The sequence below is a fragment of the Lagopus muta genome, chromosome 2, assembly GCF_023343835.1.
Source record: "Lagopus muta isolate bLagMut1 chromosome 2, bLagMut1 primary, whole genome shotgun sequence".
Lineage (NCBI taxonomy): Eukaryota > Metazoa > Chordata > Aves > Galliformes > Phasianidae > Lagopus > Lagopus muta.
In genome coordinates, this window is record NC_064434.1 from 53,696,613 (window position 1) to 53,720,751 (window position 24,139).

At 39.5% G+C, this 24,139-nt stretch overlaps 1 protein-coding gene across 1 annotated transcript in view; it reads right to left on the reverse strand.

The window, feature by feature from the left end:
* Positions 1–9,507: 9,507 nt before the first annotated feature.
* The window catches only part of STX7 (syntaxin 7), a 32,754-nt gene continuing 18,122 nt past the window's right edge, over positions 9,508–24,139 (reverse strand). The window contains exons 3-10 of the mRNA XM_048936054.1: positions 22,430–22,499; positions 20,382–20,472; positions 18,577–18,714; positions 17,795–17,847; positions 17,007–17,097; positions 15,737–15,809; positions 14,363–14,445; positions 9,508–10,915 (exon numbers count right to left, since the gene is read on the reverse strand). Coding sequence (XP_048792011.1) covers positions 10,823–10,915; positions 14,363–14,445; positions 15,737–15,809; positions 17,007–17,097; positions 17,795–17,847; positions 18,577–18,714; positions 20,382–20,472; positions 22,430–22,499 — 692 coding nt within the window. The 3' untranslated portion in view covers positions 9,508–10,822. The remainder of the gene's footprint in view (positions 10,916–14,362; positions 14,446–15,736; positions 15,810–17,006; positions 17,098–17,794; positions 17,848–18,576; positions 18,715–20,381; positions 20,473–22,429; positions 22,500–24,139) is intronic.

Below are 24,139 nucleotides of genomic sequence, written 5' to 3' on the forward strand. Positions count from 1 at the left end.
CAGTCTATCTGCAGAGATTCTTGGCTGGAGCTGTATTTGGCACTTTCTGCTGGTGGTATGGGTTTGGGTCCTTGTCTGCTTTACACTCCAACAGATGACTCCAGGTGCCCTAAACCACGTGGATTTAAAGGTCATCACAAAAGTCATGCAGAAACAGCTGCCTGTTTTCTGGCTTTCGTTTTAACCAAGGCTTTAATTCCTTTTGTATTAGTCATAAACCATGATATTAGCAAAATATCATAGATAATCCCAATGCTGCCAAAACACTGCTGAGCTGTGGGAGAAAGAAACTACTTTTCATAACTGGATGTGCTTTGAGCTTCCAGGAAGGGTAGGCAGTTCTGACAAGTGGGAAAAAAATAGATTTCATTAAAAAACAAAACAAAACAAACAAAAAACACATTTACTTTTAACTATGAGGATAAAGACTGATTACTTGATTGCTAAATTGTCTTTGGGTCAGGCTGTGCGGTCATGGTTAGGGGCAGAGGAAAGCAAGAAAAGTTCTCACAGAATTGCCAGAGCAGGAGCTGCCCTTCAGCCAGTCTCAAAGACTATGAAAAAGAGGCACAATAGATAGGAAAAATAGCTCTGATTCTACTCCTGCAGACTTTGGGTTAAGAACTGGCCAGGCTGCAAGCTGTAAAACAGCAGGAGCATCCTGCAAAGCCAGGGCTGCAGGGTGCTTGCAGGGGGATGGAAGAGGGAGACATTGCAATTGCATAAGAAAAATAATAACCATGCAAATGCAAGAGCAGTGCCTTTTGTACAGTCCGGATGCAGGAGTATCCATGTACAAGGCAGTCTCCTCAAGTCTTCCTCCTCATGGAGGTAACATCAAAGGCACCCCCCAAATAGCACTTCTGCAAAGGAATATGCTTTTTTTCCTGAAATGTCTGCCTGCCCTACTTCAGTACACACATTTCAAGCAGTTACCTTTGGTAATGCTATGGCCTGTGAAACACCTTGCAAAGACTACTTCTGCACTCCAAGATTTATTTATGATACAGCATTTTGAAAACAATGACAAACTACATGTGATCAAAGCAAGAAAATAGCCTTTTATTTTCTTTTCCCTCCTGTGAGAAAAAAAAATAGTCCCCCTATGATCAACTGGGATGGACACAAGTATCACTCAGAAGGCAAAACTATGGGGTAATTCCATTAGAGAGGAGCTCTGTTTCTCATTTGGGAAAGGATATGCAATACAGTAGTAGAGGCCCCAGAGGCAGCAGTGTTCAGCAGTCTCTCTGGGCCCAGAAAAGCCCACCTTCCTGCTTGGACTAGGGCCACTGCACTTCCAGCACCTCACCGTGGACTTGTGTACACCCTTTAAAAACATCATTCCCAATACCAACGTGCTTATCAGCAATAACTCACTAACAGGATTTGCCCTCTGACAGATCCCTGCCCTCAGTTTTACAGGTCTCCTTTAAAATACAAACACCACTACTGCCAGTAGATCATGACTCGTTCTGGCAGTACAATGCTCTGGAGCCCACATACCTGGATCCACAGAAGATCTGCTTGTGAAGCAGGGCTCCTCAAGGAGGACTTCAGTGCTCTTCCCCAGAGCCTTCGTGGGAGATGGAGGAAGCGGTCACAGTGCATAACCAGCTGTGGTCACAGCCTCAAAAGGTTTCTGTGATACCAATCCTGTTGTCGACCGCTTCTTTCCTGCCCAGTAGCACAATGTGTCATTTTGAGTAAGTCGCTGCATTTCACGGACCTTAAATCATAATGTCTGTTTTGTTTAGCTTCATTCTTCTCTCTCTTCCTGTAAGACTGACACCACAGTAGCCAAACTCTGTGTTCCACCAAACAGATGATCTCCAAGTAATGAAATCTGGTTCAAAATCACTGTACTGTAATTTCACAGTACTAAGTATAGGTCAGATTCTGACTCCTCAGCATTTTTCAGGACCTTCTGTATTATTTTAACACCATACTTTTGTTACATGCAATCTAAGGCTTTGGTAGAATAAGAAGTTACAATTTCAACCCAAACTTCCCTGCAAATTGCTGGTTTACATACTCACAGCCTGTTGCAAGGCTCACAGATTTCTCTGTTAAGTATATCAACACTAGTTCAAAAGAAAAAAAAATAAACCCACAATTACTTGTTTATTCTTTCTGTGCCGCTTCCAAGATAGTGATGAGAAAAAATATTTTCTTAAAACAAACAAACAAACAAACAAACAAACAAAAAAACAACCAAAAACGCCAACAAAGCAACAACTAACCTTAAGAATTTTCCAGTCATTACATCTTGAGCTGAAGAGCTTGGGTTTTTCTTTTCCCCCACTCCTTTATATCACCAATCCGAGCTCTTACAGCTGGTGGAAAAAATACTGTCAGTAGAATAGTAGAATCACTCAGGTTGGAAAAGGCCTTAAAGATCATTGAGTCCAACCACAACCTAACCATACTACCCTAACAACCTTCCACTAAATCATGTTCCTGAGTACTACATCCAAACGGATTTTAAACACATCCACCTCCCTGGGGAGCCTATACCACTGCCCAACAACCCTTTCTGTAAAGAAGTTTTTCCTGATATCCAACCTAAACTTACTCTGGTTCAACTGACGACCATTTCCCCTCGTCCTGTCATCTGTCACCAATGAGAAGAGACCAACCCCTCTCTCGCTGTAAGCACCTTTCAGATATTGGAAGAGAGCAATCAGGTCTCCTCAGTCTCCTCTTCCCCAGACTGAACAGCCCCAGTTCCTTCAGTCTCTCCTCATATGGCATATTCTCCAAGCCCTTCACCAGCCTTGTTGCCCTTCTCTGGACCTGCTCCAGCATCTCAATGTCCTTTCTGTACTGATGTACCCAAAACTGAACACTCCAGGTGAGACCTCACCAATGCTGAGTACAGGGGCAGGATGACTTCCCTAGTCCTGCTCACTGCACCATTCCTGATACAAGCCAGGATGCCATTGGCCTTCTTGACCACTTAGGCATACTGCTGGCTCATATTCAGCCAACTGTCCATCACCAAGTACACCAAGGTCCCTTTCCATTAGGCAGATTTCCAGCCATCCCTCCCCAAGCCTGTAGGGTTGCCTGGGATTGTTGTGACCAAAATGCAGGACCTGACACTTGGCCCTATTGAAACTCACACAGTTAACCTTGGCCCATTGATCCAGTTTATCCAGCTCCCTCTGTAGTTCTTTTCTCCCCTCAGGCAGATCAACATCCCTCCCAGTAGCATGATGGCTTTGCAACTTGTCCAGCTTGGTCTGATCTTTGTGGGAAAAGGCAGCAGAGATAGGAATACACACAGATCTGTATGCTCCAGGCTCTACCACTACGCTGTTGCATAGTGTGTGTCTGAATTTCAAGCAGGCAGGAGATTTTTGCTGTTGTGTAGGTGTTTTTTTTTGTGATAATTTTTTCCCCCATCACTACCTTGAAATCAGCAGTGTTGTGAGGTGCCGTAATTACCTCTTGGCTGCTCTGACACAACACCTCCCCACCAGCCCTGGCCTTCTGCCATCCTGCTAAGCCCATTTCATCCCATTGCTGACAGCACTTCAAAAGTACTCTGCTTCCCACTAAAATCAAATCAGTATTATTGGCACTGTGATGACTAGTGGTCATTAAGTGCTACTCAGTACAGAGGGAAGTACACTTCAATGCATGTCCATGGGAAAAAACATACACAAACAGCTCCTAGAACAACTGTTGCTAGAAGCTCAGTTAAACGTTCTTAACTGTACATTCTCATGTCTCATTTTAATTTACAAATCATATATACACACACACTTTTTTTTTCTTTTTTTTTTTTTCTGTTAAGTTGAATTCTCAACCAGACAAATGGATAATATTGTACCTTTTGCCTTTGTTAAACATTTATGGGCTGAATTTATTAAAGACTTCATCAGAAGTTCTCAACATACACACATTGCAAAATGTATCAATGAAAGACTGAAACCCAGGATCCTTCATCCTCAGAGATGTGGGCTAAAGACTCACACTATTCTCTGTTACCACCACGACTTATTTGGGGTGGAAAAGCTTCAAGGAGATGCCCCACAAACAGATCCTGTCCCAAAGAGCCTCTAAACAGCCAGGAACTGGCCTGTTTCCTGTACTGCCTTCAGCCAGTCTGCAGCCCCACACGTGAGCCATCACTACTGTCCCTTTAGAAAGGCCTCAAATCATCATGGCCCTATGCTGAGAAGCCCCTGTCCTGTCTCCATCAAGAGAAACAAAGGAAGGCCAGCCCATATCTAAGTCTCCAAAAAATAAAAAGGCCTTGACTTCCGCTCCAGTCCTCCTCTGATTTCACTCAGAACATACCGCTCCTGAAAAATATCATAATTGGAAAACCAAGTAAAGTTCAGGGATCTGAGCACTTCCCTAAACTCATAACAAAATGATTCCACCAGATTACTAAGGTCTCAGGATACAAACAAAATTCATCACACAGAGAAGCTCCTGCTTTCTTCCTCACAGAGGTGTAAAACAACAACAGAAAAGGTATTTTTATGGCTATGGAAAAGGACAATTTTAGAAAGCTATTCATTGAAGAGCAATTTTCAAAATTTGAGTCGTGTACGGGGTGACAGTCAACCACAACCCACTGCACAGAATAATGTTGTGTACTGTATCCAGTACGAATTCAGTACAAACCTGCATAGCCATATGCAGTTTCTTGCCTGCTTTCAGGTGCAAATCCATCATCCTATTAGAGATGAGGAAATAAAAACAGAACAGCAAAACAACCAAACACTTCACTCCTGTGTCTGTCAGAAGAAACAGGATGAATGATCTTCTTCACCAAGAACAACTACAGCAAGATTGAGGCTATGACCCACTGAGTTCACAAAAGTTATTGCATTGATGGTGTCAAAGTGCTCCATCACTGAATGCCTTTGACACCGAGTGAACGTTTGCTCCTAGTCTTGAATTCCTCACCTTGCACAGTAATCATGTAGTGAACCTAACTGTTCTTATCCTCAGAAAGAAAATTAGCACAATGAATTGGCACAACTTTAAGGCAAAGCTGGTTTTACCCGTATGGGCTGCCAGATGAAAACTGGATCTCTGTCCACACGGACTGCTACAGTCTGTCCAAAACTGTAAAAATCAAGTTGAAGTGCAAATCTTTTCAACTGTTGTACATACAGAAGAAATCAGTGCAACAAGCAACAAAAGCAAAAAAAACCCACCCCAAAACTCTTTTTTTTCTCTGAATAAATCAAGAGCATATAATCCACTCTCTTCAATTTATATGGAGCAGAAGTAAATCCCAAAATAATCCCAAAACAAATTTTATATTACAAATATATTTAACAGATGCTATACATTTCAAAACAGATTTGGAGAACGTAACTTCCACACTTTATTAAAAAAGATAGACAACAAAATTGTGAAAGAAACTTCTACAAATGGAATCATGAAGAAATTCTTGACTCATCTCAAGGCACCACAGACTCTCACAAGCTGTTCCCACATTCATCTGCAAGGAAACTTGGGCTGACAACAGCAGGACTAGGGGAAATGGTTTTAAGTTGAAGGAGGGAAGATTTAGGTTAGATGTTAGGGGGAAGTTCTTTACTAGGAGAGTGGTTAGGCCCTGGAACGGGCTGCCCAGGGAGGTTGTGGATGCCCCGTCCTTGGACGTGTTTAAGGCCAGGTTGGACGGGGTCCTGGGCAACCTGATCTGAATGTGTATGTTTGGTGGCCCTGCTAGGCAGGGGGGTTGGAACTACATGATCCTTGGGGTCCCTTCCAACCCGGGTGATTCTGTGATTCTGTGATTCTGTGAAACCATAGAGAGATACATAAAAGGCTCTTTCCAATAATCCATCCATGTTTTCTCACTGTAACTTCAGATTCCACAGGTGCTCTGACACTTGATTTCATACAGTGTCACGGATGGCAGCGGCTGGTGTTTAAGTGTATCCTCTGCTTTAAATGGAAAAGCTGCTTCTGCCCTGAGACTTGAAAATTAATTACACCCTGTGCTTTAGCTGGGCCACTCAGGTGCGATCCTGCCCTTTTCCAGGGATACCACTGTGGGTCAGCAGTGGGAAAAAAACTTCTGTGTCAGTGGACAGCTGCTCATTGCTGCAGAGACCACTCCTGGAAAGATTAAGATTCACAGTTCTCTGCTCGATTTACAAACTAATTTATCAACTAATAAAAGTCATGTAGATCGGGGACAAATATTCCAGCTTCTGTATGCTTAAAATTCTCCTTTCACTATTTTAAATAAAGACTGCTTTACTAAAGACATCAAAACTAAGTATGACACAGAATAAGACTAGCCTTGATGTGTTTTTGTCACCTTACAAAGACAGTTTAAATCTACTTTTTAATAAGCATTTCTAATCTTCCCAGCTTCTTCAACCTAATTCTCTCTGACAACACAGCGGCTGGTCTGCATGATTGTATTTATGTATTCTTCATCTGGTTGAATAATAGCTGTCAGGGAACAGACAATGATATTTCTTGCTACTTCAACGATGCTTTGTGGCACTGAAGTACTTGAAGAAAGAGACACAAAGGTTCTCTTTCGCTAAGCTTCAGGAAGCTAATTTTGGGTTTCCAGTTCCTCTGTGCAGAGAGAGCATTCAGGCTGATGTGAGGGTGGGTGGGAGCATGCAAGATACACATGATTAGTAATATATTTAACTATCCTTTCTGCAAGCTGCTTCCTAACGTTCTCCCCTAAAGCAGAAAAGATGTGTCAGCTTGTGCCTGTTCACCTTTTGCAGATGAAGGTCTACCCTGCAGGCAGAGGGCATGGGGCAGCTGAAGCAGTGGCCCATACAGTGGCTCTGAGTGTAGTCAAGTCCTCTCTCATAAGCTCCAAGCAATTTTTTGGTTTGTTTTTGTTTTGAGTAAAGACAGAAAGTTGTACTATCATTTGGACTTCCTGGATTATTCAGTTTGCAGCTTCCTTCCCATTCTTATTACTACTTCCTTCCCATTCTTATTACTTATTCTTCAGACTTCAGCATGCATTGCCAAAGAGCAAGTGTTTTCTGCTTAAATGTTAAAGGAAAACATATTCATAAACCAGTTCAGGACGAATCTTGAAAAACATAGGAGGGAAAATGAACAGTGCTACTAGCAACTTTTTCTTTTTTAAAAAAATGTTAGATCTTAAAATCATATACTGATAGGTTTGAGAATGTTACTTTGTTAAATAAAGCTCCAATTGCAATCTGATTGTCTTATGCTGACAAACCTTGTGTTTTCTAGGTATTTTTTTTCTTCTATCAGAAACGCCTCTATCAGCAGTAGTACCAGAAAAATTCTGTGTTTGTGGGCAGAGACATGCTTATAAAGGAACAGACACTATGACTATTTCTTCTTCAGAGTATTCTTATCAATAAATGGGATAAATCCCCTTTGCCCTGAATACTTCCCTAATATTTGGAACAGGAACAAAATAATCGCAGCTGAGTTTACACCTAATCATTCAAAATTGCCAGAGGGAGAAGTACACCATCCATAGTCTAAATAGCAAGTTATGACATCATTTACTGCTCTTGTGGTATTCTACTTGAGAGAACACAAATTGTCTTTTGAAAATGAACATTTTGTTACTCTTCCTGGTTGTTTCTGGGCTCATAGTGCTCTTTATTGTTATGAAAGCACTTGGATTCTTTTATCACTGAATTCAATTAGGTCACACAGAGAATTAAACAAATGCCCTATTATCTGCAGGCTTCACAAGCAACATCAGAGACACACACAAGCACAAAGATGTCTGAAAGCTGATGAGTTTCAGGTATTTATCCTTGCAACATTATGTTGCAACAGCATCTAGGATGGCTCTGCAGGTAGGCACCTCATCAGAGAATAATTACGCCTCACCCCACAGCAGCTTTGGTTATGATGCTTGTGTTTAATTGCAAACTGAAAAAGAAAGCTGCATGCTATGCACTTAAGCATCACTGAGCACTGTAGGTACAGCTAAGAAACAAAGCCATCAGATGCTGATGTATAGCAAAACAAGAGCTTTCTGCTCTTTCCTCCCTCAAAAATCATCTGCTCCTGAAAACATCAAAAATGTTCACCCAGAACAACTAAATAAAAGCAAAGCAAGTCTTTTCCAACATGATACCCAACAGCACAACTGATCTTTGAAATAGCCCAAATTAGTGACCAGCTGCAAAGGTGTTTGGTCTTTCAAACATCTGCTAACAGACATGTTATGCCCTCCTCTTTCTCTGCTGTACCTTTTGATCCCTTACTGCCAAGACTAAAAACTGTTTTGTGATTTCAAATTATTTTGGATGTCCAAAACCTAACCCTCATTTCTGATATCAAACATTTGCATGGAGTTTGTGTGTGATGTAAGAAGACTTAGATATGAATTCTGATGATATCATACACCCTGTTGATTATCAAGAACAATTTCCAAGAGGGAAAGGTGCAGTGAAAAACAGAACAAAACAATCCACACTACCACAGAATCTTTAAAGAGTTGTCTTACCCTGTGATTTTCAGCTCTTTGAAAAAGCAGGAAAGAACAGAGAGGCACCCCTGGTGCCTGGGTTAAGATAACTACAAAAGAACTATTCTTACCAAGTTCCTTCAGCAAAATGAAGAGTGCTTTCATTGCATTTTTTTTTTTTTTTGGCCTCGCTAATCTCACATACTGATGGATAATTTCAAACAGCCAAAATATTTCTTCTAAGAACATTGATTCATGCATGTTAAATCCAGCTGTTTTTTTTTTTTTTTTTTTTTTTAGGTTCTTTACAACTATCAACATTTTCTTTAAATACTTGGAAACTGCATTTTGATTAAGAGTGCAAATATGTACATGAGGGAAAAGGCAGAAAGAGAGTGACTCCATTAAGAGCAATTTAAAGAGGGGTATTTATGGCTCTACCCTCCCTCTTCTACTCCCCCCTCCCAGGGTCTACATGCTAAATACAAAACAAAGCACATAACACTTTGTGCCTAATCAAAGTATTAGCATCACTAATTGGTAGCATTACCATGGCTGGCACTAGTCTAAAGTAAATCTGATGGTTATTTAACAAGAAAGGGTATGTAGAGTCCCAGCTTCGCACTCAGCACAAAGGCAGTCACATGAAAACTGTAGCTGAGACCTCAACACAAACATCCATACTACAACTTACTTGCAGTCTGAGAGGTTTTCCATAGGCTATAACCATGCAGTTCTTCCTCCCTTGCTTTTGGGATCCAAATACATCAGCACGAGTCTCCTTCCCACACTATGGATTCCTGTCTCTGTGCCAAAGGATAACTTAACATCTGTGCCACCCGAAATACACAGTAAAGCAACCTGTTCTCCTTGTTTTCCTAAGGCTGGGGTCACAGAGGTGGGGAGAAAAGATCCAAGAGAGTTTCCATTAACAATATGAATATTAGCACAGGAACAGCAGAAGAGCTGAAATTCTCTCTATTCTAGACATACCAGCAATTTACATAAAGGGAAAGACAATACTTATGCTTATATAGACAGAGTTTGAAAAGGAAAAAGAAAAAAAACAGTACTAGAAAAAAATGTACTCTTTAAAAGACCTTTATTTTGGTTGCACAGTTACAATTCTGAAGTCCATCTTTGCTTAGATTGTTTCCAAACATTTCATAGTTCACCATGTAAACAGTGCATTCTCTATCAGTCTAGTGTACAAGAACCTTATAAAATACAAATTGACTTTTTTCATCTGTACACTTTCCAGATTAGTTCAACATCAATTACAAATGCAAATAGATTTATTGGCAAAAAAAGTGTTTGGTTACATTTTTAATATATTAGTACAAAATGGCACAAAAGAAAAAAAGGTCATTTTAAAGGCTATAAGCATCAGAATTCTTAAGCAGTTTGAGTAAGTTCAACTGATTAAGAACTTGTTTTCAAATACCACTGAACTTGGAATTTAATTTGTAATCTTTTCTTCAGATGTATGAAAGACCTTACATACAAGTTTGGATCTGCTCGTGGAAACTGAATCACAGCAGTTTCAGAACAGTAACATTCAAGTGCAGTTAGGAAGCTGGGAATTTCTATTCTTCCCAGTAAATTTATGAATTCACAGATTAGAGCTTACTTTCATCTAGCCAAGCTCATTGATAAACACTTCAGATGCAAAGATACCAGGCGTATGCACATAACACTTTATTTCTTAATGGAAAAACTCAAAGAAGAAATCCAAATAATTATATCATCCACCCTATCTACTTTTGTAGAGTCTTCCAGGCTTAACCAGAGTTAACGCCAGATAGAGATATATGAATCATCTGAAAGATTAGAGGCAAACTGAAGGCTTAATTTGAAGACTTCAGTTAAAAAGAGTTCACACTAACTTCACGCCTATGTCTTAATTTTGAACCACCCATATCAAATGGGCAGGTGGGTGAGATGGAAGAGAAAAAGACAGAAAGACATTACTAGCTTAAAACTAAATTCCAACTTGTGAATTTATTGCCTCAAGCAACAATTCAGGAGTTTGTTTTGGCAACAACATTTAGCAGTATCTCAGTGATAATCCCATCCCACTCCCCTTCCTTCAAAACAAGTTATCAAGATTTTGATTAATCTCCTAACCCTTAAAAGGATTTTAAGTTAAGTTAACGGAACAGTATATGATGCTGACTGGTTTTACTGGTAAGACAGCACTCACGTCCAAGAGAGCAGGCAGTTACGATATGACTGAGAAAGTTACTTCTCAAGTTAAAACAAAAGTCTCATAAAAAAAAAGTGAGTGTGATGAAGTACAGAAAAACCATCATTTTTACTGAGCTTCATAATGAGCAAACCATTACTGTAGAAGTTTTGTTTCATAATTTAAATATCAATTGCAAAGCTTTCTCTAGAGACTTATTTTAGAGAAAACCATAGGATGATTCCAAGAATCAGTGCTCCAATAGCAAGTATACCAATGAGGATGCACATCTTCTTTCGGGATCTTTGCTGTAAGAAAGGAAAAAAAAAAAAAAAAGCTGACTGAAAACTGCATCACAAGATCAAGAAACAACTCAAATGTTTTTATGACCCTACTGCTTGTGAAATCTAAATAATGCCCTTGCAAACAAGTCATATAAAGTTATTCACGGAAAGAATAATCCATGACTTAATTTTCTTGCTGTATTAATCAACAAAAGGATTTTAGTAGCATTTCCTGGCTCAAATAACAAACTAATGAAAAAGAATGCAGCAACATAATGAATGTATTGGAATAAAACACTAGGGAAAGAAAATATTTGAAAGCAGATGGCCTTGTACATAGGAAAAATCAATCTGCACAGAAGAGGAGGTAGAAATGACCTTCTCTGAAAAAAAAATTAAAAAGTGTAAATGTATATACAGAAGTCCCAAATTACTCATTTTTAGACTTCTGCAAGATGGACTTTGCATCAACTCACAGTTACTTTAAAGTTGTTTTTGTGATGTTTATTACATCCAAATTGCTCTTAAAGAAAAACAAAACACAAGATTAAAAGACGTAAGTTCTAAGATGTCATTATAATACACTGTAAGTTAAGATCGTGTCCAAAACTTTCAGATCTCCCACAGAGGTTTGTAACTTGAAATACCAGAGCAACCACAACTAGGAACAGATTCTCATCCTTTATCTCAAGCAGAAAGAAAGGAAATAACACACTCTACTAGTGGTTTTGCAGGCTTTTGCTAATAGCCAAAGAATAATTACACGCAAATCTTGGGAATCTAGTTTACAGCTCCAGAGTTCTGCAAAGCTCTGCTCTCCTTTTAGCAAAGATTTATATCACTGCTTATGTTGCTTGTCCTGTGGGACTACATCTGTGCCAGTTCCTCACTGGGGCAATATGGTCTCTGCCCAATACCATGCAGACCATCAAGCTTCTTTCTTAGATATTCTCTGCTGCTAGTCTTACATATTCTCTGCTGCTAGTTTTGCTGACTCCTCCCATTTTCAAGCTGAGATTTCTGCCCCTTAGCTGTTTAATCACTTTGCTTGCTAGCACTCAACTTTTTATTAGGGTCTCCTTGCTGCCAGATTGTCTCAATTCTATCAGACTGTTTCCCTACAACTCTTACTACTCCCGGTTTCTTCTTTTTTCATTCTTGAGCACCTTTTACCAACACCACATTACAGTCAAACACTTTCTATCTAACATTACTTAGGCAAGGTAATGGAATAAAGACATGGGCATCTTATTTCCTTACACACTCGATGATCATTTCTACAAGTATAAAGCAGTGGCAATAATGGGGGAAAGAAACAGAGCAGCCAAGCCTAGAATCATAGAATCATAGAATCACTAAGGTTGGAAAAGACCTAAAAGATCACCCAGTCCAACCGTTCACCTATTCCCAATAGCTCCTACTAAACCATGTCCCTCAACACAACATCCAGTCTTTCCTTGAACACCCCCAGGGTTGGTGATTCCACCACCTCCCTGGGCAGTCCATTCCAGTGCCTGACCACCCTTTCTGAAAAGTAATACTTCCTCATGTCCAGCCTGAATCTCCCCTGGTGTAGCTTGAAACCATTCCCCCTGGTCCTATCACTAATGACACGAGAGAAGAGGCCAACCCCCAGCTCACTCCAACCTCCCTTCAGGAAGTTATAGAGAGCAATAACGTCTCCCCTGAGCCTCCTCTTCTCCAGGCTGAACATTCCCAGCTCCTTCAGCCTCTCCTCATATGGCCTGTGTTCCAGACCCCTCACCAGCTTTGTTGCCCTTCTTTGAACACGTTCCAGGGCCTCAATATCTTTCTTGCAGTGAGGGGCCCAAAACTGGACACAGTACTCGAGGTGCGGCCTGACGAGTGCTGAATATAGGGGAACAATCACCTCTCTGCTCCTGCTTGCAACACTGTTTCTGATGCAAGCCAGGATGCCATTGGCCTTCTTGGCCACCTGGGCACACTGTCGGCTCATGTTCAGCCGAGCATCAATCAATACCCCCAGGTCCATTTCCTCTACGCAGTCCTCCAGCCACACCGCCCCAAGCCTGTAGCGTCGCCTGGGGTTGTTGTGGCCGAAGTGCAGGACCCCGCATTTGGCCTTGTTGAAACTCATCCCATTGGCTCCAGCCCAGCTCTCCAGCCTGTCCAGATCCCTCTGTAGGGCCTCGCAAACCCCAGGCAGATCCACACTTCCAGCCAATTTGGTGTCATCTGCGAATTTACTGAGGGTGCACTCAATGCCCTCGATGCCCTAGCTTTGACCCCAACAGCTCTGCTCTACAAACACATTCCACAAGGCAAAGGGATAGTGCATACATCCACAAAAAGGAGTTGTGAGAGCACTAACCAAACCTAGTTCTCACTAGGATGCCTCAGCTTCTACCAGCTCCCTAAGCGGGTCACAGCACAAATATATTAAATGCTTTTTCAAGTACACAGAACAAAGCTGAGCTTTCAAGCAATGGCAACTTCAAATCAATCCAACTACACAGTCCTTCTTAACACAAGCAAGCTCAGCTGAGTATTCAGTCTCTGCTGTGATACATATGAAACAAGAGCTCATCAAAAACCTGATAACCTTGAAGTTACCCAACCCTTCCTCTTCAAGAGGAAAAAGGTTTTCATGTTAAATTTCAACTCCAAAACTGACACCTTCCAAAGAAAATTTTGACTGCTGCTATTTTTTTTTTCTTCCTGAATTTTGTCAGTATCAAAATAGCCATCAGTCATACTTAATGGTGGGTTGTGCCAATTACTGCCACTTAGCATACAGTTTGAGGACATGTCCACTCTTTTTCCCTCCCACTTCTGAAATCAGCAAGTAATCCTTCAGACATTTTGTCATTGGTTTACCAACCTGGTTACTGTTAATACACATAAGACGATTAATTTTTTTTTTTTTTTTAATCTACGGACTAATTTTTACTAAAGAGGGAAGACATTACTTATAAGATTATTTATAACAAGTGCCAAAAAATTAGAAAGAAGTGGCATTAAAAGGTCTTTTCAAAGGGACTTTTCATCAAAAAGTTTGAGAGTTTGAAATGCATTTTTTGCACCACGGCAGCAATTAACAGAAGCTAGACATGCTCAGTTTTGAGATGATGTTGTACAGTAAAAATTGATGCTGGTACAGCACCTTCCAAAGACCTTCATAATCTTCCAGTGATCTTTAAAGACTCACACTTCACCTTTCCTTCTTGAGCTGTTAAAAGAACTCCTTTCAGTCCTAGGTAACAGTAAAATTCAAGGTGATCTGAGACAACCTAGATAGCTCTACATGAAACACAAAGCTTTCAGAACTTGCTCTCCCTTCCCCCCCCAAGGTGACCCATCCAAGTCTAGGAAACACTTTCAAGAGAGTCCTCAAGATCTGAAAAAAAGTCAAATTCTGAACTGCTATATTAAATCAGGACTACTGAGAAAGGACACTTAGACATAACTGGCAGCAGATATTGACATTACCTGGTAGTTTGCTGCTCTTGCCAACTGCTGGTTTGCTTGTTGCACATGTACTTCAGCATTTTCCACGTTAGCTTCTATGCTATCTGTATTTTAAGAGGAAAGATTTCAAGCTTTGGTTAGTCATAAGCCAACTAAACGTTTGGAATACTGAAATACACTTGAGAGCAAGTGTGCCACCTGTCCCCTCAAAATGTTGATTTTTTTCATTCACACCCAAAGTTCCATACCATGCATTATGGAAGCTGACCTTTCCTATACTTGAGTTCATTTCTGAAATGCTCAGGTGAAGTTCATGTCAGCAAAAATCCCTCTTGCTCTCAGCAGGGATGAGCCTTAGAAACTGACCAGAATAGAAACTTTCTCTTAGTAGTCTTCTGCCATTCAACTTGCTACTGCCTACCCTTTGCTCAGATTAACAAAAACAACAACTAAGATCTACGAGATCAGAGGAAACAGATCAAAACACCCCAAGAGGCAGAAATAGAATATGAACACACAATTCCAAAAACTACTGTTACATATTTTACGTACCTTAAAAGGACATAATTAAACATACATTTAAACTATATTTCTAAAATTATCTTCATGGATCCCCAGCTACCTCAATCTACCCATATTAAGTTGCACTTGATTTGCTTTAGCATTAACATTCTCACTAGAGGAATTTTTCCAGCAAAACAGAATCACAGAATCACAGAATCACAGAATCACCCGGGTTGGAAGGGACCCCAAGGATCATGTAGTTCCAACCCCCTGCCTAGCAGGGCCACCAAACATACACACTCAGATCAGGTTGCCCAGGACCCCGTCCAACCTGGCCTTAAACACGTCCAAGGACGGGGCATCCACAACCTCCCTGGGCAGCCCGTTCCAGGGCCTAACCACTCTCCTAGTAAAGAACTTCCCCCTAACATCTAACCTAAATCTTCCCTCCTTCAACTTAAAACCATTTCCCCTAGTCCTGCTGTTGTCAGCCCTTTTGAAGAGTTTACTCCCCTCCTGGGTGTAGGTTCCCTTCAGGTATTGATAGGCTGCAATGAGGTCACCCCGCAGCCTTCTCTTCTCCAGGCTGAACAAGCCCAACTCCCTCAGCCTGTCCTCATAGGGGAGGTGCTCCAGCCCCCTGATCATCTTAGTCGCCCTCCTCTGGACCCTTTCCAAAATCTCAATGTCTTTCTTGTACTGAGGGCTCCACACCTGGACACAGTACTCCAGGTGGGGCCTCACAAGAGCCGAGTAGAGAGGGACAATCACCTCCCTGTCCCTGCTGGCCACCCCTCTCCTGATGGAGCCCAGGATCCCATTTGCCTTTCGAGCTGAACCACTGCTCCCTACATGACGTAACTTTTCAGATAATATTTGAGTTGGGCTTACCTATTACATCGCCTTGCTCATGAATCATCATTCCTAAGTCTTTAAAAATTTCATTGATGTCCATAATATCAGACTGCAAGGAAACAATCATAACGTTATTTGACAGAGCATAACAAGGTATCTGTAAATGCATCTTAAAACACTACTCATTTTCCTCCTGAATATACACTCTTCACCCTACAAGAAAAAGAGAACTTTTAATACTAATCTGGAAGACTTTTTTGTACTTTGAGACAAAGTTTATTAAAATCGAACTAACTGAAGATGGCTGTGCATGAGGCACAAATTCACATCGCTTCAAAAACAGGATCCATCACTGCTGAAGGCTCTTCTACACACAAGCTTGTCTCAGTTTAAGTGACAATGCAGGTTCATGCCAACTTCGCTTAATAAATACCAATTTAAACAAAATGAATAAAAGTACATGTACAGAGTGTTTTGCACTAGTTTTAGGAAACACACTGAACACACAAAGGCCACAAAATTTACAGATGTGGCATTTATAATATAAAGCCAAGTCACTGAATCAGGATCACACTACCCTACTACTGTTTGGCTGCAATGAAGTTATACATGTCACATTGCCACTGCATGTATGATCTCAACTAATAACTGATAAATACTTAGTTCATTGTACGTGCAACATATGGATGGCAAGGGAGAAATTATCACAACAGCATCTTTGTTGTTGTTGATGGCAGAGATGTGGATTCCAGGTTGGCTGGAAAAGCTCACTGTGTCTTCATAGAAGTCTCCTGATGTCAGTATTTTATCACATGACATTGGTATATTCACAACTCAGTGCTAAATACTTTTAATTTTTTGACGAACCCTTAATTACAGAAGTTTGAATAAAATAGTGCAACTCTATTTCTGAAAGAAGTATTCAGAAAAAAAAAAGAAGAAAATACTCTTACAAAATTAAGAAGCTGAATGATGGGAATAGCTGGGTAGGAAGGTACAGCCTTGGTTCAATTTATTTTTGAAAAAATAAAAAACAAATAATTGGCAACATTTTCCTCAGAATATTTTCTTGTTCCTCAATGAAATCATCTGAGATTAAACACATCAAAACATGGCTTTCACACATTAGATTTCTGATGTACATTTAACATATATCACGTAAAGACAGTATTTGTAGAGTTGAAAAAAAAAACTATCCACAAACAATTCCTAGGCCCCCAGGATTTATGCTAATATAAAACAGTTTTTTTCTTTGGCAGCATTAAGAGCATATTCTGAAATCTGCTGTGTAACTGTTTATGCCTACCTCAAGCTGCCTAATGGAAGATTCCCTCTCCTCAATAAGACGGAGATCATCCTCTGTAATTTCTTCATCTTGCACTTGTGCTTGAGGTTGACTGTCAAAGAAAACCAACCAAAGCCAGAATTGAACATTACCATATGGAATAAATTAGAATATGAAGAATAAGATGACAGCCAAACACGTATGGCACAAAGTTTACCAGTTAACAAAGCACACATTTTTAGCCCTGCATGCCTACCAAGAGACAAGACCTAACAATGCTATCTTTGATACAGGAAGCTGCTGCTATAGCAATCTGCACATAGCATTGAGCGAGCTGTTTGGAAATTCCAAGTAAGTATGTAAGGACAAAGTTTCATCTGAATTATGAAGTGCAGAGTTCAAGCAGGCAAAGATAGGCTAACCAATATCAACAGAATCTGAGACTGAGATGCAGTTTTTGTAAGAGTGTAAATAACAGGAGATCCCAGTAAACAATGGATCAATCACAGTTTAACCATTTTACACTATACACAGGTTGGACTATGCTTACCTAAGTTTGGGTGTCCCACAGCCCAGATATGGACTTGGGTCAGCTTAAGAAGATGATTGAGGTGTAGGAAAAAAAAAAAAAAAAAGAGGGAGACAATGTGAAATGCTTGATTTTCATCCCATCTATCTCACTAAAAAGGCTCTTTTTCACTATTTCTCTATGGAGCAAAGCTGCCAAAAAAACAGCAACTCTTCTCTGTAAGCAGTTTGTTTTTTTAAATTCTGAACTAGGTTAAGTTTTAATAAGAAATTCAGCCTACCTGTCCCAGGAGACGAGTGTTCCTTCTTTGTAGCTGTCTTCAGGAGCACCACCCTATGTGATCAGTGTATGGAAAAAAAAAAAAAAGGTAAAAATATTATGGACCAGAAAGGAGCACTGTCAGCATTTCTATAATGAGTAAATATTACAAGGCTTATAAAGAAGTCAACTTGAAACTGAAACATGACTTAACATGTTTGTTCCTTGATTTTGCTTTTGCATGCATAAAGTTGAAATACACACAAAAACATTCAGCTCACTAAATACCTGTTGAAATTTACAAGTACAGTGACATGTACTTGGCACAGACTAAAAAGGCAAAATTGACACGCTAACATCTCAGCCTCCTCAGCGCTTCTCCACATCAATACTGCATAGATACCTGGCAAGGGATTCTTCCTGGTAGAAAAAGTCCTCATTTCTAAACGCCCAGAAAAAGAATTTCAAGATCACTAAAAACTGCTTCTGTAAGACTACAGTACAAACTCAGGTGCATTCTGTGCCTTCATGTGACCAAGGGGAAAAAAAAAAAACAACAAAAAAACAGCTTTCAGGAGTTTTCATTACAACATAATTCAGCTTTAACAATAAAATGAACCGTTAAATTCAGCTGCATGGAAGTAAGCAAAGAAAGCCACTATGCTCATAATCATATTTTTACACATTCTGCAACATTTGGACTGAGATATAAGCTCCTGTAAAAAGCATTACAAAGGCATGTTTGAAACCACTACCACCACCACACCGTAAACAGAACATAACAGCACATTTTCCAGTACTTACAGATATCCTTGAGCTGGCTCTTACTCTGGCTACAAAGTCTTTTTCTTTCTCAGCAGCTTGCCTTTGCAGCCTCTGAAAATTTGTGAGCGCTGTGGTGAACTCCCCTACAAGACGATCTTTCTGTATTTTCTTTTGACGCTATGGGAGAAGAAGTTTTACCAAGCCAAATGAGATCAGGCTTTTCAAGACTCGTCATTTCCAGACTACTCAATACTCAGGTGTACTCTTTTTTGTTTTCTTCTTCCCTAAATACTGTCTACAAAACCACTTGCGTGGACAAACCTACCCTTTCCCCTGGGATTACACAACTCTGCCACAATTTTAGAGATTTAAAAAGGAAACCAATGTATTTAGTTCATTTAACAGCTGAAAATAAGAAATGAGCAGGTCATATACAAGGCACCACGCACTGATACAGGGGAACCTGATTAATAAATTTAGTCTGTGGTTAAGTGTGAAACATCTTGATATTGCAAATTCTAAAATAAGCAAAGAAGAATGAATGAGGGGAATAGTGCTGAAAAACAAGAAACGAGCAGGGAAAAAGCTCTCCACATGTATTTTACATAAACACTGGAGATGCATATTGAACTGCAACCAGAAACGGGTGCGCACCCCTTCCAAATCCTTAGAAACTGTTAGAGAAATAGCTACTCTATCTTTCAAGTCTTTTTTTCTTTTTTTTGAGGAAGATGCCAAGGAAGAAACGGCAATATCAGGTACACCAGAAAGCCTCAATTTTATTTCCCTAAATATATCCATTATACAAACTCTGTCTTCCAAATTTGCAAGAGGCCATAATTTGCCATTCATCAACCCAATGTCTGTGTATTTCATTGAGTGTTGTCTTTGATGAAAATGCTCATGATAAAAGGATTAGAATTAAACAGCAAAATATCCCACTGCCAACTTGTCAGCGACAAGGCAAAGAATAAAAAACATCTTTGACTCAACCAGAGGTTATGTCCTAAGACCAAGTTCTAACTCTATTAGAAGTTCACAACTTAGCAGGCAGAGCTCATGTGGAACACAGCCTGCCATTTGAAATGAGTGTTTCAGGACAATTCACTTTCCTAAGTGCTCTTTCCTAACAAGTCACAGATCAGACGAATTGTCCAAGCAGCAATAGGCTGCATTCATATTTTCCTTATTTAAGTTATGGATTTCATGACTATAAGAAATCAAAGGATGGAAGTTGAGAGTAAGCTAATGACAACAGCTACTTTGCATGTAAACTCCTGCATGTATTTCACACAAATCTGGGAAAGAAGCAGCTTAGAGACTGCACAAATTGTTTCAGTAACAGCTCTTGTCCATTCCTCTTAAGAAAAGAAAAGCTTGCGGACAAGATATAGCATATATGCTGATCTGAGTTATGCAGATCATACCTATTCTGCACAAATTACTTGGACAGTGTGCAAACAGATTTGGTCATCTGCCACATGGTTAAGGCAGGCAATAACTCCTGGCCACTGAAGAACTCAGAGTACCTGGTGAGTCAAACTCAGCAGCAACACTGCTACAGATTACTGAGTGCCATAGCTGAGATCACAGGCACAATGTACTGTTTTGAGTCCTGCCTTCTCAGTCAAACTCAATCCTAATATTTAAAAACATCTTTGAAACAAGTCTGGAGCAAAATATACTTGTGTAGTAATTGTTCCTGCCATGCAAATGTCCTGACTGACCAGTGCTTACAAAGCCTGGTGTAGAGTACAAAAAACAGGCATGCAAACTGAAGTCACTCAAATACTCTACATGAGCCAACACGATAGTCAAACAAGCCATGTTCTTTGGTTTTATACCTGTTCACTTGTTGCAGGCAAAGATCCAAACTCTTTAATGTATTTGTCAGTTTCTTTGGCAAGCTGGTTTGTGTACTGCTGCTTCTGTTGCCTAAAAGCAAATGCAAACCTTCATTAGAGACTGCTGGCTAATTTTGTTGAAGTTTCACCAGTTCTCAGAAACACAGTGGTATTAAACACTCACTGAAGTGTACGATGCCATCCTTCTACTGTTCTTCACTGCAAAAACACAACAACAGATCACCATGGATTCCAGATGACATGGACACTAAAGGAATGTTTCTCAGTGTGACAGCACAACTACGCACCTTTTACACTTTTTTCTTTTTGAGATATTGTAATTGTTCCCCTAATGCACAGCAACAAGGTCCCAATTACTGTGAATAAATAAAGATGCCTTTCCATCACTTTTTTCAGGCTATCAGTAATTGGAAAAAACCCTCTCTTATTTTGTTAAGGAGTTCAGAATAACTGTATAAGGGACCAAGCTTCCTCCTGTATTGAAGAATATTGGGCCCGAACATAATTCCATGAACATAATCCATGATAGGCCAATTCCTGATAGTCATGGGGAAGCTTATCCAAAGAAATTTATGTTCTCCCATGATACAACAGCTGTGAACTTACCAGGAAAGTTTAATTAATTGCTTAAAAACTTAATAACTTAAATTGTGCTTTAAAAATACTTGTGCTCAGCAGCACTTCTATTTGCACTTTATGTTTCTTTTCACTTCTGCTATTACCACACACTTCCATTATGACTTTCATTTTTGTTTTCTTTCCCCGGAGAAACTCTTTTTTTTTTTTTTTTTACCTGTTTTCACAGGCTGGAAAGCAATTAGCAAGCAATCAACATAAATAGTTGAAAGTAATCAAATAACTCTCCCAGACAACTTCAAACACAAAAGGAAGGGCAAAACGTTCAGACCAGTGGAAAGATAACGGCTGAAAACCTTACGGAAATTTATCACATTAGCACCTTGGACATAAATGGACAAGTTTCTAGCCTTTTTAGTTTTGAATTTATGCTTAGTTCTTGCCTGCTACTGCATAACTCACCTACATTGATCTTGATCTACTCCATCTCTAGCATGACATCCACCTGGATGTGGATCATACCTGGCTATTGTTATGATCCTCAAGCTCAGGTTATTATGAAGCAAGCTGGCTGTTCACACAAGATGAATACAATGCCTTTGGCTCAATACTTATTTCCTCCTACTACTCATTTTCATATTACTCCTACTGTGTGCAGCATTAGCCACAGTGAAGACTGACAATTTTCTCACCCATAGGGTTAACACAACACAATGTTTACTTGCATTTATGCTGCTGAGTTTTATGTGGTAAAGGAGGTTGATTTAAAAAAAAAAAAGTCATACAGGTTCATCAGACTGTGCTGAGGAGTGGAGAGATGCTGACTGACATGTTCATGAAAGTCCATCTTCAGGAGATGGAACAACAAAGCACAGCATCCATGTTTAAATCTTATTTCATCTTGCTTTTTTTTTTTTTTTTTGTAATCTGCTCCACAATATCATTGCTTACTGTAGCTTTCATTATTAAAAAGAGATTCCACTTTCTCCTCAGGTACTGTATCTCACAAAAAAAAAAAAAAAAAAAAAAAAAAGACTCCATACATCCAATACATTATTTTGTGAAACTGATACAGTCAGATTTGAAGAGTTGACTGGAGAATGGGGTGAAGGGTTGAAGTAGTGTTTCTTATTTAAACAGCCATGTTGCTTTTTGGCCCTGTTGCTTTCCCTTTGCTGACATACAGAATAAGTTTTGTACACATATTGATACTGTAGGCAATGTATGTGTGCATGCCACCTGACTAGTGCACAAAGAGTATTCAAAATTAATTAAGAATAAAAAAAGGCTCCTTGACATGCAAATTTCAAATATTTCCCTATACCTGCCTTTCTCAGTGAAGACAAGTACCTTGCCTAAGGAAAAAACAAAAACAACAACAACCCACATCTAATCATCTTCCTGGAAACTGTCTGCAATGGAATGAAATTATTTTCATGTGAAATACTCACAGCTGTTGCCTCAACTCATGTGTGTCCTGTGGTGTTCCAAGCTGATTTAGTATTCTCTGTATTTCGGCAGCTGTTTGTGAAGAGGAAGAGAAAATTTAGTGGTGCACAGACATTTCCAATATAAGTTCATGTTCTTTTGCTTGACAATTCTAAAACAAAAACAGTTGACAGAATGATATTGAACACTTTTTTTTTTTTTTTTTAATCTCCTGAAAAGATTTCATTAAGAGATTCCAGAACAATTTGTAAATGATTTTGCCAACTCAAAGACAAAGCCCAGGATTTCTCACAAAGCATGAGAATATATTCAAGTATCTAAGCAGAAACAGACAATTTAAAGGCTAGCATTTTAATGTAGTAAGTATAAATTAGGCCTTTCTATTATAATACTGTAAATTAGAAGCACAATTATTTTCTGGTTTAATCGTATTTTCTGCATGCTATTTTGAAAAGCCATATGAAGGCCTGATATGACACTACTACACAAAAATATTTAAGAAACGAGGCAACAACAAAGCATTCATTGGCTTACCATACATTAAAACACCAAAAATCAGGTTATCTAGATTTAAATTTTAATTATGAGATCCTTGTTGTCAATATGTACGTCCTTTTTTAAAAGCAGAAAAACAAACCACTTCAGGGTTGTAAAAGTATTTCATAAAATAATTTCGAAATGCAAAAAGCAACACTTCAGCTGCACGTTTGGGTTACTAAATTGACTGTCAGATGAGAAAGCAAGGGGAAAAGTGGACACATACTTCATGACATGCACTTAATCACACTACAAAACTAAAATTCTCTGTGTGCTCCATCTTGGCTCAACAGCCTCACATCTTTTAAAAATAAATAATATGTACACAAAATAATTTATTTTTGCTCAGCTTCAGGTAGGAGCCAACTGGTCTTCCTTGTACATGGTGCTCTGTGGTGCTTCCCAGGCAGACTGGTACAACACTCAGACATAGAAAACATAACAGAATAATAATATGCAGGATTCTTACTACACTGGTATACTATTCATTCTTCCAAATTCAGTTAAAATTACAGTAGAAGTCATTGTTTAATAATGGCAAAAACTACAAAGAATAGATACCAAGGGAGAGATCTGCAACAGAAAGAATTTCAGTTACAAAATGCAACTACTCAGCATGCTGATAAAACTAGAATTCCTTAGAACATTTTTACTAATCAGACTCTACTATTTGTATCAAGAGGTAACAGCCTTAAGTTGTGCCAGGGGACGTTCAGGTTGGATGTTAGGAAAAATACCCTCTCATAAAAGGAACAGGCTTTCTGGAGGTGTTCAAGAAAAGGGCAGATGTGGCATTCAGGCACACAGTTTAGGGGACACGGTGGTGATGGATTGGTGGTTGGTCTAGATCATTTCAGTGGTCTTTTCCAAGCTCCATGATTATATGACTCTATGATAAGAAGTCTCCAGTGAAACAGATATTAGATCTTCTACACTGCTTCACACAGCGCAGTGATCTTGATGACTGCTGCAGCCAGTTACTTCTTTGCACATTTATGTACTGAAGATATTTTTAAAAATGGAAGAAGTTAGTCCTTGAGTCTTACACGAGATCAAAAATCAAGTATCTCAAGACAGAAGGTTTTGAAGGAGTCACAAGCTGCTAAAAAATTAGTCGAGAAACAGGAACTGTAAGATGGGCTTTGTGCAGCTTGTTCCTTATTCGAGTTGAAAAG